Source organism: Hyaena hyaena, unplaced genomic scaffold (assembly GCF_003009895.1).
Source record: "Hyaena hyaena isolate Hyena2069 unplaced genomic scaffold, ASM300989v1 scaffold_202, whole genome shotgun sequence".
NCBI lineage: Eukaryota > Metazoa > Chordata > Mammalia > Carnivora > Hyaenidae > Hyaena > Hyaena hyaena.
The window spans coordinates 1676783-1689496 of NW_024080832.1; the positions used below are offsets into that span (position 1 = coordinate 1676783).

At 56.0% G+C, this 12714-nt stretch overlaps 2 protein-coding genes across 5 annotated transcripts; one reads left to right on the forward strand and one right to left on the reverse strand.

Moving 5' to 3' along the window:
- The first annotated feature begins 5540 nt into the window (after positions 1 to 5540).
- Positions 5541 to 7142, forward strand: CUTA (cutA divalent cation tolerance homolog). 2 transcript variants are annotated; one of them, XM_039241744.1, is made up of 7 exons: positions 5605 to 5623; positions 5713 to 5759; positions 6022 to 6227; positions 6409 to 6468; positions 6572 to 6617; positions 6741 to 6790; positions 6918 to 7142. In XM_039241744.1, exons 2-7 carry the CDS (start codon positions 5718 to 5720, stop codon positions 7042 to 7044), a joined length of 531 nt encoding a protein of 176 aa, XP_039097675.1. In that variant the 5' UTR covers positions 5605 to 5623; positions 5713 to 5717; the 3' UTR covers positions 7045 to 7142. The 2 variants fall into 2 exon arrangements, with proteins under 2 accessions (XP_039097676.1, XP_039097675.1); XM_039241745.1 differs by lacking the exon at positions 5713 to 5759 and having other exon boundaries at positions 5541 to 5623.
- Positions 7143 to 7241: 99 nt separating this feature from the next.
- Positions 7242 to 12326, reverse strand: PHF1 (PHD finger protein 1). Of its 3 annotated transcripts, none has more exons than XM_039241852.1 (15): positions 12117 to 12326; positions 11222 to 11396; positions 11045 to 11126; positions 10859 to 10954; positions 10367 to 10467; positions 10119 to 10267; positions 9886 to 9981; positions 9615 to 9683; positions 9353 to 9476; positions 9176 to 9243; positions 8898 to 9002; positions 8583 to 8772; positions 8400 to 8494; positions 8053 to 8130; positions 7242 to 7894 (listed from the first exon to the last, which is right to left on the reverse strand). In XM_039241852.1, the coding sequence occupies exons 2-15, from the start codon at positions 11378 to 11380 to the stop codon at positions 7606 to 7608; spliced, it is 1701 nt and encodes a 566-aa protein (XP_039097783.1). In that variant the 5' UTR covers positions 11381 to 11396; positions 12117 to 12326; the 3' UTR covers positions 7242 to 7605. The 3 variants fall into 3 exon arrangements, with proteins under 3 accessions (XP_039097783.1, XP_039097782.1, XP_039097784.1); XM_039241851.1 differs by having other exon boundaries at positions 8053 to 8133; positions 11222 to 11398; positions 12118 to 12325; XM_039241853.1 differs by lacking the exon at positions 8053 to 8130.
- Positions 12327 to 12714: the final 388 nt, after the last annotated feature.

Sequence of the window (12714 nt, forward strand, 5' to 3'; positions counted from 1 at the left end):
GGGGTGAGGCACATGGTAACTTTAAAGGAACAGAAAATAAGCCTTTATATCTGGGGGGAAAGAGGGGAGAGGAAATAGCATCACAGGGGGCTCTGTAGACTTGTGTTAAGAAATGGGGGGGAGGGGTTCAGGAAGGAGAATCATATCATGACAGAGAGGGCACAAGTTTAGAGGCAGAGAAAAGTGATGGTGCTTTCCATCCACACCCAACAAATAAAAAGATGGAAGGTACAGCAAAACTGGCAGAAGGAAAGCACACAGAGATGGTGGTGGCAGGTGACTGGGAAGAGGGAGGGCATCCAGAAGATGAGGACTTGGAGGGAAGATGGCTCACCCATCTGCAAGACAGTGAGAGGAGGGCTACATGGCTGTGGGGAAGAAGAATGTGGTCAGAGGTGTAGGAGCATTTGGGTCATGAAATTCTGAGAGCTAAGCATCTGGAAAAGAGAGGAAGTGAGGGAGTTTACCTGTTCACAGAATCAGAGACAGGAGAGGGCCTCTCCTCCTGCCTCTCCTCTATTCTCAGCTCCCTCCTCCTCTAGCCCAACCCCGCTCAACCTCTGGGGAAAGTTCTGGTTCTTCTGGTGGTGGGAGGGGAGGGGAGGTCTTGTCAACTTCTGGCTATGGCGGGGCTGGAGAGTGAGGAGGTAGGAAACATGCCTTTGTCTGGAGGAACAGAGACTGAATTTATCTCTTCTCCCACTCCATGCCCAGAGATTAAAGATTCATTACTGCCCCCTCTCTTCACCTAGTCTCCACGGACAGGTGGACAGGACAGAAGCCAACTCCACAGGTTAGGAACCTCTCCGGGGCACAGTGAGGAGCTTGAGGAAGAAAGAGGGGAAGGAAGAATGGAAGATCCGAGCCTGTACAGAGAAGGGGCCTCCAAAAGTGCAAGCTGAGGATGGGGACAGACTTCTAAAAAAAAACAGTAGAGCAAGCTTTGCCCAGGCTCGGAGATGCCCCCAGGCGGCATCTTACCCAACTTAGCTGATCTTCCCATGCCCCCATCCCTGCACACTGTCTCTCCTTTAAATCCCAGTGCCACACACCATCACAGGGACACAGGGGACAGGCCCTATGGAAGGAAGAATCAAATTGGTGACATCAAAGTGATAGAAAACAGGTTTAAGGTATCACAGTGTGAAACAGTTTAGAGGAAGAAAAATCAAATTCTGTCACCTTTACAGGGTAGTTAATCATGGCTATATTGCAGGGAAAGAACTGTCCTTTAAGCTTCCTCCTACATGAATACCCTGGGGCGCCTGGCTGGCTCAGTCAGTAGAGCATGCGACTCTTGATCTCCGGGTCATGAGTTCCATCCCCTTGTTGGGCGTGGAGCCTACTTTAAAATAAAATAAAATCTACCTGAATACACCTGAGTAGGAAAGTTTTGAAAAATCTAGCCCCTTTTTGTCTATATACATGTTCTTCAAATGGATGTAAATTTCAGATCAGAGTCAGAGATGAACTCCTAGAATATAGGTATTTAGAAACCCCAATACTTCTAGACTTTCACTATCTCAATACCATCTCAGAGATTCTTTCCAATACCCTCTAGATACAGATACCACCAATCCCTAGGCTCTGAGACTGCACGCACCGCAGGCAACATGCCCACTGCACTCAGACTCTGAGGACTCCCAGAAGAGACGTCTGTTGCTAACCTATAACCATTCCGGGAGGTGCTGGTTCTGGCTGCAGCCACAGGAAGGGAGGTTGGAGTTCAGGGGACACTTTCCTCCTGGGAGCAGGGAAGGCTGCAGGGAACTTAGCTGAGGAGGAACTCTGGGAACACACACTCCCCACACAGATATTGTCTGGACTTAAGTAAGGATGATTCTGGGAGGGAGATGCAAGACACAGACCAACACAGCTGAGAAAAGGGAAAAATTTACTAGGATAAGAAATCCCACAGGGCTCAGATGGGGGGTAGGCCCTGTTCCAACCGTTAAAACCTACATCTTTGCACCCCGAATCTCTAACGCCCCAGGAAGTAGAGGAGACTAGAAAAGAGGAAGGGGTGGTAAGAGCTAAGTAAGGTATTAGGGGAAAGTGGGTACGCACAGACTTGCAGTGACAAGATGGGGAATGGGTTAGGGATAGAGGATGGGCTGGGGGACAAATCACAGGGATGGATCTAAGTGAAAAGAAGGCAGAAATGAGAGTCAATCCCTAGAGACAAGGGAATATACCAGAAGAGCCCAGGTGGACGTGGGTTAGAGGAAATGAGGTGCACCTAACAGGGGTACTAAGACAATGGGGTCATGAAGGAGAGGTAAAGAGGTGGCAGAGATATGAGGGAGCTACCAGATAGAAGAGAAAGGACCAGAGAAGGGACTGAGATAGGGAAAGGACAGAAGGGGGACTCATATAAGGAACGGACACCATATGGGGGGAAAGATATAGGTGATGGACACCAGAGGAGGGAGGGGGAATGGAAATAAAGATTGGAGGTGGGGGAGGGGGGGTCAAAGTGGTGAAGTGAAGGGGGCGGATACGACCCCAGGGGTTACATTTCTCCGGTCAAAGGGCTTAATGAGGGTCAGAGTCTGGGGCAGGATCCTAACCTGCCCTCAACTCCCATCGCTCAATCTTACTTCTGTTGCCCCCTCCCCCCCTCAATAAACACACACATAATTTGGCCCTCCCCCTGCCCTGGTCTCTCCTCCCCCAGCCCATTCCCTCTCTCCTCTCTTCCCTCCATCTGGACCCTCCATTCCCCCCACCCCCCACTGCCTCCCTCTCTCTCCATCTGGCCCCTTCTTCTCTCCGTCCATCCTCCTCTCTTTTTCAACCCCCTACCATTCTCTGAGCCCCTCCACCGTATACTACCCCCCATCTTCTTGGCCTTTCTTTTCACCCCGTGTTTTCATTTCTCCCTTCCGGCCCCTCTACTAAGACTCTGTCCTCCTATTTCCTTAATATCTTCCTCATCTCTCAGCTCCCACCTCCAAATTATTTCTGCAGGTCTTCCCCAACCCTATCCTTCTATCTTCCCACCCTTTCTGGCAATCTCTTTCCCCTTCATCATTTTCCCCTCAGCCCGATTCAAAGCCTGCTTCCCGGCCCCTCCGGCCCCTATCTACCCCTATCTTCTGGCCTCCCATTCCTCCTTCCCCATTGCTCCCATCCCTGCCTGCCCGGTCCTCCCCTCTCTCCCTCCATTTCAGCTGCTCCCCTCCCTGGCCCTGGCTCGGCACCCCCCCCCCGCCCCTGCCCCTCCCCCTCCCCCCTTGCCCCCCCAACTGGCCCTCCCCCTCCCCTCACCACCGTACCTCTGAAGGGGGCATAGGACATCGCGGGGATGCTCCCCCGATGGATGGAGGCGCGAGACCTGCTCATCAGGCCTGGGGGGGAGGGGGCGGGGGGACGGGGGAGAAAGAGAAGAGAGAAAGAGGGGGAGAGAGAGGGGGAGAAGGAGGAGGAGGTGGAGGAGGAGGAGGAGGAGAGAGGAGGAGAGAGGAGCAGAGAGGAGCAGAGAGGAGGAGAGAGGAGGAGGAGGAGGAGAATAGGAGCCAACGGCAGCAGCGGCAGCCGGGAGAGAGAGAGAGAGAGCTCCAGAGAGGGGGGCGGGGGAGTGAGCGAGAGAGGAGAGAGAAGGAGGAGGAGGAGAGAGAGACTCTGCAGCCCCCACCCCTACCCAGTGAGAACCAGAAAGAGAGAGACCCCTGCCTCAAAAACATACCAGACAGAGAGTGCAGTTCTAAAGAGGTATACCTCAGATCCTGAGACTGACAGACCCCCGACCCAGAGAGAAATATACCTTGCCGCCTCCCCCCCTGGGGGGGGGCGGTTCATTTTAAACTCAAAATCTAGAAGAAAAGAGACCCCAATCTCAGGGGACAAAAAAGATCCAAGACCCCTCCCTCCCCATTGTGAGAAGGGTCAGAGATCAAAATATGAATGTCCAAATGCAGAAAGGTTCTCCACAGCCACAGAAACCTTAGACTCTAGAATCAGATGGTGATTTCAGGAAGATCAAGATCAGAGACCTAGAGTCAAAGAAAAAGATGAGATCCAGATTCAGAAAGAACCCAGAACTAGAATTAGGTCTTAGAGAACTCAGATCCAGAGATACCAGACCCCAGACTTCAATCTCAGAGAAAAGAAACTGCAGACTCAGAGACTGATAACTCAAGAGACCATAAAACTCCAGACCTGAGGGTTGAGGATGGGGAAAAAGGGCAAAGAGAGAGGGGGAGGAAAAAGAGACATTCAGGTAACTCAGAGATGTAGAATGCAGAGACCACAAACCCATAAAGGGTTTGAAAGACCCCCGAGAGACAGAGTGATCTCAGTCCCAGAAACACAGAAACTCCCAAAACAAAAAGGAATCTCAGTCCTGAGAAAGATCCCACTGCAAATACTGAAAGGCCCTGCAGAGATCCAGCTCAGAAACAAACTCCAAACCCAAAGACAGATTCAGGGAGACTCGGTCCCCCCGGAGACTCAGGTAGGAAAGAACTCTGATAGATGCCCAGTGACACCCACCCAGCAGAGCTGAGACCCCAGACCTTGAAAGGAGTAGGAATACTGGGTAGGGGGAGTGGCAAGAGCCTTTTCTCTGCTGCTGCCTCCTCCCACCTCTCTCCTCTCATTGGCCCCTCTCTCCATTTTTGGGTCACTGGATGTGCTTGGGCCCCAGGGAAGTTATGTAGGACAGGTCCAGGCTCCTAGGGGGATGGGTTAAGGGAAGGAGACCCAAGACTCAGAGGTGTGATCAGTCCTGAAGAGTTAAATAGAGGAGAGGGGTGAGGGACCAAAGGGCCATCGCTACATCTTGGTGTCCTCCATAGCCCCAACTTGCAGCCCTCGTCTCTCCCCCACCCCATTCACCAGTCTGTCTCCAGCTTTAGGGTTTCAGTTTAAGAAGGCTGAATTGCCCCATTTTCATCACCCTTTATCCCATTCATAGGATATGAATTCACTCTGTCCTTTTAAAACGCATCTTGCCCCACCTAGCCATCGTCTTGCCATGGACATCCCTGCCTAATCACTTTCCCCTGCCCAGGGACAGCTGGCTTCTCAGATTATCGCCGTTCATTACCTAACCAAGGCATATGTCAGTCCTAACTGAAGAGGCAGGGGGCGCTCTCATTACCCCCTGAGGTTCAATCTTTTCAGACCCTCCTCCCACTCCTTAAGACCTCGGGACCAGTATAAGGGCTGTAACTGGGCACATTCTGGCGTTTAAAGACGATTCCACACTCCACAACCAGACGCATCGAATTGGCGGGGTCTCCAGCCCCCCTTTCCTAGCGCCAGCACTCTCATCACGTGGCGTGCGGGGCTGGCCAGCGATTGGCCTCTTCGCGTCGCTCATTGAGGTACAGCCGCCTGAGGGGGACAGGCCCCCTCACGTGACAGTGGAACGACGCTGCGGCTCTCCTCAGCCTGCAATTGGCCGTTTTCCGGTTTACACGGAAACGAGAGTGCCATTTCCGCGCACGTCTGCAGATCCGGCTGTCGATTGGCCCAATTCCCTGTCGCTCCTCCTCCTTCAGGAGGCGGGGCAAACAGGGCCACGTGAGGGCCAGGATTGGCTGGCTCTGGCGGTTCGGGTCTGGCATTTGCTGTCACGTGGTGTGTGCTGTTTTCTTATCACGTGGGTGCCGCCCAGGTAAGAACAGACCGCTCATCCTGGATTTGGGGGTCCTTTCTCGGATTTACGTGTGATTTTTGACATTAAACCCTCCCCTACCAACATAGGCTGCATGAGTTGGGGGCGGGCACCCGCAATCCTGTTCGGCGGAGGGGTGAGTGACCGGCCCCGCCCCTTCCGGTCCTCGCGCCCTCGGCCACCACCCGCTCCCCAAATCCTAGAGGGTGGCTTCTGAGGAGGGAATGAAAACCGATTCTGCCGTAATTGCCCAAGTTTCTCTCCCAGCTTCAGGGACCTTTTCCTTCGGGGTGCAGAAGAGGGGGAGGGCAGAGCTTGTCTATCCAAGCGAAGGGTTCCCGAGATGCAGTTTCCTCGGGTAGTTGTGGAGTGACACCGAATTCATTTCGTGCTCTCAGGCCGCTCTTCTCCTGTCGCTTTGGATGCCGGCGCTGCTGCCTGTGGCCTCCCGCCTTCTCTTGCTACCCCGAGCTCTGCTGACCATGGCTTCAGGAAGTCCCCCGTCCCAACCCTCGCCGGCCTCGAGCTCCGGCTATGTTCCCGGCTCGGTCTCTGCAGCCTTTGTCACCTGCCCCAACGAGAAGGTCGCCAAGGAGATCGCCAGGTGGGAAGCTCAGCGTGGAGCGAGAAAGGAGGATCGTGAGGGGAGAGAGTTGGGGGCGGGAGAGAAGTGCACTCCTGTAGCTTCCTGCCTGATCTCCGCCTTTGGAACCCCGTCCCTTGGCAGCCAGTGCAAAAATCCGGGCCATGGGGCATTCTGAATGGGGCTTTCTCTTCGCCTTCAGGGCTGTGGTGGAGAAGCGCCTGGCAGCTTGCGTTAACCTCATCCCTCAGATCACATCCATGTGAGTCATAGGCGTTGGGGGGTTAACCTGACTCTAGGGGCTGACAGCCCTTTCCTTGAGGGCAGGCTTTGCTCTCTCAACACTCTCTCCCTGACCTTTTCAGCTATGAGTGGAAAGGAAAGATTGAGGAGGACAGTGAGGTGCTGATGGTGAGAAATGATTCCCCATCCAACAAAACCTCAATTCCCTGACCCTTTTGACCCCATCCTTCATCTGAGATCCTGAAAGCAACCCCACCCCTTGTTTCAATCATGTTTGTCTTTGCTTCTTAGATGATTAAAACCCAGAGTTCCTTGGTTCCAGCTTTGACAGATTATGTTCGGTGAGAACTTTGATGTGGGTAGGGGTGAGGGCGCTGGGTGGGACTTGCTGGGCAGTCTGAGGGAGTGGGCTCCTTTAGGTAAATCTTTGAGTGATCCCCCACCCCTCAACCACCACCATTTTTTCAGTTCTGTGCACCCTTACGAAGTGGCCGAGGTGATTGCATTGCCTGTGGAGCAGGGGAACTCCCCGTACTTGCACTGGGTGCGCCAGGTTACAGAGTCAGTTTCGGACTCCAGCACAGCCCTACCATGATGAGGCCGGTTCCTGCCATGTTCCCCTTGTACACTTCAATGCCCTTTGACTTCCGGCGATGGCTGGGCCCCTAATAAATCCTCGGCGGTTCTCTCTGCCTTTTGCCTCTTTCCTTGTCACATAGGTGAATTCAGTTGGGAAGATTAGGAGTGCTACTGGTTCCTGTGCTCTCCTCCTCGAGAATGACCCAGGGCTGCTAGATTTGTTTATTTACCTTTATTTCAATCATACAGAGTCTGGGATCCTTTATCATCCCCCATCCCCCATCCCCCCCTGCCCTCAGTCTCATCCCCAGGGGTTAAATAATTTTAAAAAATATTTAAAAAGCTGTAACAAAATAACATCAAAGGAAATGGGAAGAGGGACGGGGGAAGGGTCAGGAATCATGAAGGGAGCAGGAAAGAGAGAGCCTCTCCCCCAATCCCCTCACCTGGATTCCAGCCTGGGCAGTAGAGAGTACCCTCTACCTCCCCAGGTACATCCCAGCTGTAGGTGAGGTCAGAGGTCAGGGTATGAAAGTGCCGGTGTGTGTGAATGGGGAGGCGGGCAGAGGCAGGCTGTTCAGAAGATGCCCCCACCTCCCCACTCAACCAGGTACTGCACAGAACCATCAGGCCGTACTCTCCGAGCAAGGACCCGGACAGGGTCCCCTCGGGACAGGTAGCCAACCCCACCTCGGCCTCCTCCCCCAGTCCCAGGAGACAAACTACGGCACAAGGGAGAAGGGGGTGCTGAGCGTCTAGGAAGACCTGGGGAGGGGGCTGGGACTGAGGAAGATGAGGCAGTCATCGAGTGGGGGGCACTTTTAGGGATGTCTGTGGGGAAACCAATGTGAAGTTCCAGGGGTGACCTAGGGAGAGAAGGCAATTGTTGAGTCCAGGTGCAGATAAGGACTGCCTGAGAATGCAGTTCACATGTGGATCGGAGGAACAGAATTCAGGTTAGACTGAGGAACTTAGGAACACAGAGGTGAAGAGGGGTGGCACAGGCAAAGGGGTAGAATCTCACCTGTCTGGGGGTTCACCATCCCCAGAGGTCCCTGCGGTGCTGGCAGAGGGGTGGAAGGAAGCGAACATCCGGATGGGACTGCTGGGGTTGGGGAGGGGGAAAGTCAGGACCTGAAGCAGGGGAATAGGACCCTCTCCCACTGAGAAGGGCAGAGCACAAACATTAGCCCCAAGGAATCCCCATCCCCAGAATACTAGGGATCAGATGGTTCGAGAAGTGTCTCTGGGACAAGAAGGGGGTAGCCAAGGGGGAGAAATAATTCTGGGTAGGAAAGTTCAGAGGATGTAGATAATTGGAGAAAAGATACTAAGGGTGCATATCTGGTTGGAGGGTGAAGGAGCACTGACCTGGGCAGGCAGCGGGCGTCTGTGGGCCGGAAGTTGTAGCCGCTGCTGCCCTGGTAACTCTGGTTAGGGCTGGGGGATGGTGGAGACACTGAGGCCTAGAAGAAGGAGCAAACAACTGAGAGATAATCCTTGATTCCTTCCCACACCACCGTTTGCTCCATGGGGTGCCCCCTGCCCCTGTACCTGCAGTGCCCTCTGCAGACGAGCCCGCTCCCTTTGCTCCTGGGGCTCGGGCTGATTGCGCACTGCTGAGGGTGGCCCCAGCTCCTCCATTTTCCCCTTCTGCCTCCTCCTCAGGGGCTCTGGCTCCGGCCTCCGGCGCTTCCCCAGGGGACGTGAGACCCCTCCCCCAGGGCCCTGCCCTGAAGGGAAGCTGTAAGAGGCCTCCTTATCCCCCCAGCCCCCTCCCGGACACCCCCAAAGACCTCCCCATCTCCATACATATACCACCCCCTATTGATACCCTGAGAATTTCCCCATCCTCCCTGGACCAGTGACCTGGTGGGGGCTCCATCTCCAGTAAGGGGCTCCACAGGGGGAGGGATCCGAGCATGAAGACCAAACAAACATTTCCTCTTCTTAATCTCCCTCCCTGAAATGAAACTGGGGTGAGGAGAGAAATGATACAGGGTCAGTGCAGTAAAAAAAGGGCCCCTCTTATGCCATTACTCAGTCCTTTTCAGAGATGACCTTCCAGATGGGTTGCAGCCCCTTCCCTCCCGGGATTCCATATCCATATCTGCATCTCTTTCCGAGCCGCCCTCCGTCCGACTCACCGGTCCTTGTGGCTGTTGAGAGCAGAGAGGAGTTTGGAAGAACGTTCTCCCTTGGGGGTGTCTGACAGCTGGGGGAGGGGAAGGAAAATGGGGTCAGGGGAGCAGTGCTCCTTCGCCTCCCCCTTTCTTTATACTTTCTCGACCCACCCTCCTCCCCAAAGCCTCACCACCCCTTACCTCCCCGAGGAGCAAGCTGTCCCAATTCTCAGAGGTGAAGGGGAGGATCTCACGGTCAAAATCAAAGTATTTCTTCTTACAGCAGACGCTGAGGTGATAGAGGACAAGGTGGGCCACATCCACCCTGAAGAAACAGTGGGTTGTCAAGGTTGTGGAAACATTACAAGAGCCTAGAGAGTCCCAAGCTGGGAGGCTGGGATGGACAGCATGAAATCCTGGGGGTGTTGAGAGGAGTGACACTGAGGTCCCCAAACCAGCTCACCAGCGAAGCTGTAGCCTCCTGACCTTCTCAGGGCCCCCCCGACACACACAGCATTCAAACTCATAGAACCTGGAAGTGGGCAGGAAGGAGAGAACACGCCTTATACGAGAAAATGATACCTACCACAGCATGGAGGACTCACGAGCAAGGACAGGGCATGCAGACGAGGCTTCCGGAGCTTGGGAAGAGGCAGCATGGGGGGGGGCGGGGGGCAAGAGGGTGGAGCAGAGCGTGAGGGCTCCCGTGGCTCCAGTCCGCCCTGGGGTCTCACCTGTCTCCATAGAGGAGGGGCTTGCTCAGACACTGGGTGCACGCTTCATGGAACCACTGCAGGCAGCTCCGGCACTGCAGCATTTTCAGGTTCCACCTGCAGGGGAGCACAGGCCTAGTGACCTCCAGACACTGCCCCCCCTCCGCTGCCCCGGACCCTACTCACCACCTACCGCCGCCCTCTTCAGCATGCGCACTCCCAGGATCCGCCTCCCCCCACCCCTCAGTACTCACTCCCCAGGGCCACCACAGTAACAGTAGCTCTGCTGCCGGTTGCTCAGATGTCCAGCGTCCCAGTCTAGCCCCTTCAGTCCATATGGCAGTGACAGCTTCATGCCCAGCATGGCCCGGGCATAAGGGCCCTTCTTCAGTGCCCCCCCCCTCTGCAGAGAGAGAATGGATGGGCCACCTCAGGGGTGAGGGGAGTGGAAAGGCTTGGGAGAAGCTGTGGGGAGGGGGTTCCCGCAGGAAAGCACGTTTACCTTGGTGGCGATGGCAAAGACACACTGGCGGCAGACCCAGGATGGGCCCTCTCCCTCTCCAGGGGCTGGGGCTCTGGGAACGTGGCAGTCCTGGTGATAAGCTGAATAACGGCAACACTGAGGGCAGACCGCTTATGGCTGCATACCTGTGTATGCTAGATACTGGGACAGGAAGAATCTCAGCCACCTCATTTCATCTTTCACCCTGGTCCTGCTGCGGTGAGTGAATTACTCTTTTCTTACAGAGGAGGGAACCAGGCTCCTAGGGGTTTGGGGATTTGCCCCCGGTCTCCTGGGTTAGATTAAGGATGTCTGTGAGGCACCTGTCTCCAAAGCTCACACCCCCCACTGCCTCCATGGCTGTTTCTCCCTGTGCTGGAAGGGAATGAGGTTACAGGCAGAGCACTGGCTTGGGGACTCAGCCAGGACAGTGGCATAATGGAGGGAAGGCTCAGAGGCAAGCTAGACTATTCAGGTGTCCCGCCCTCTCACCGTGGCGACACTTCTCACAGCTGACCAGCCGGTTCCCAGGGACCACGGTCTCAGAGCGACAAACGCAGCAGAGGAGTTCTTCCCCAGGGAGGGCAGCTGTGAGGAAACACAGTTTGCGGGGCCTGTCCTCAAGCCCCTTTCCATCCCCCAAGCTAGGTTTGTTTTCCCTGGCATGCACATGCTCACCAGGGCTAATGTCTTTCCATAGAACCAGAAACTGGGAATCGTCCTCAAACTGGACCAAACACACCTCCCGAGCACTGTCCACCTGGAATAGATGAGCACAGGGGATGAAACAGGAATCAGAGCTACATAAGGGGAATGAGGAAAAGGCGACAGGTCAAAAATCAAAGGTCTTCTTACCTTCTTGATGGTCCCCAAGTATAGCAGCCCATCCGTCCATCTGGCCAGAACATCTTGACCCTCCCAAAGCCGAGGCCTGGGGCCTGAGGTGGGAGCAGGGGAGGCTGGGTCCCAAAGTGGGGGGGCACCAGAGCGGCTCAGCCGGGGGGGCTGTGCCATTGCATCCTGGGGGGGGGCCTAGTCAGAAGTGGGATAGGAAAAGGTTATGAATGTTGAGAAACTGTCCCCAGTTTTCTTTGCCTCAAGGATTCAAGCTGCTGTGCCCCCAGACTCCAAACCTGAAACACCTGGGTAGGAAACCACACAGCACCCCTGCCAAGCTTCTTGACTCCAGCTCTTCCAACTCTGGTGACTGGCTCTCCTCTCCCTAACTCCCCCCCACCCCCCAGCCTAGTTCTCTAGTTTCCCAGCTTCCAGAGCTCCCCCGGGGATACTACATCCTGGCCTTGGGATTTCAGGAGAAACGATGGTCGCAGAAGCAAAGGTTACCATTCAGTTTCTACTGTCACCTCCTGTTTAGAGGTATCATAACTGGGGTGCTCCGCTACCCAGAGATGTGTTTTGGGACCTTTCCTGGAGATGTTTTCCAGAATAGGAACGGCTGCCTCCCTGGGCCCGCGTGTCTCATTCAGAACAATCATCCTGATGCCAGGTTATGTCAGGTCACCCTCAAATACGGGGCTCCCTGCCCCCGGGTTAGATAACTTCCCTGAGTGCCCCGGGAGGGGGGCGTGTCCCAGTCCCGGTCTCTACTCCCCATGACGGCGAGTCCTAGAGGGGACTTGAGTCGGCCCAGCCCGAACCGATGCCTAGGCGGCGAGGCTCTCCCGCCCGCGCCCTGCGCGCCGACCCCCGGCTCCCTGCCCCCCCACGGGCGCCTCCCGCCGCCTCCTTACCAGTGACAGCTGGGGCCGCCGGGAGCCGGGCAGAGGCAGACGTGGGAGACCGAGGCGAACCCCCCGCGCGGGGAGGGCACGTCTGGGCGTCGGAGGGCGGGCAGGCAAGGGCCGGGGGGTCCCCAGGCCCAGCCCCTCCGTCCCAGCAGCTCTGGGGCGTATGACGCAGCAGCCAAAGCAGCGGCAGCGGCAGGAGGAGGCGGCGGGGGAAAGGAGGGGAGGGGAGGGGAGGGACAAACCGGCTCGGGGGGAGGGTGGTGGGAGGGGAGGACTGGGGGGAAGGAGGAGCCGGTGGGGGGGGGCGGGCACCACCTCACCCCACCTCCCTCACCTCCGACGGGCTTGGAGGGCGCAGAGCAAACTGTGCCCTCTCCACAGCTGGGGCGGGTGGAAAGTCAAGACCCGGAGGGAGAGGGAATCCCCGAAGCCCCTTCCTCGGAGGGAGACCTGCCCTCGGGGCAGGAGGGAATCCCCCCCTCCCGGCAGCCGGCCTCCAGACTGGCCCTCGCCCCAGCCACATCCGTTAACTGCCCCCCCAACTTCCATGGTCACTCCAAGTCCCGCCTCCCGGCCCCAGTTCACGACCCCGCCCTCCAT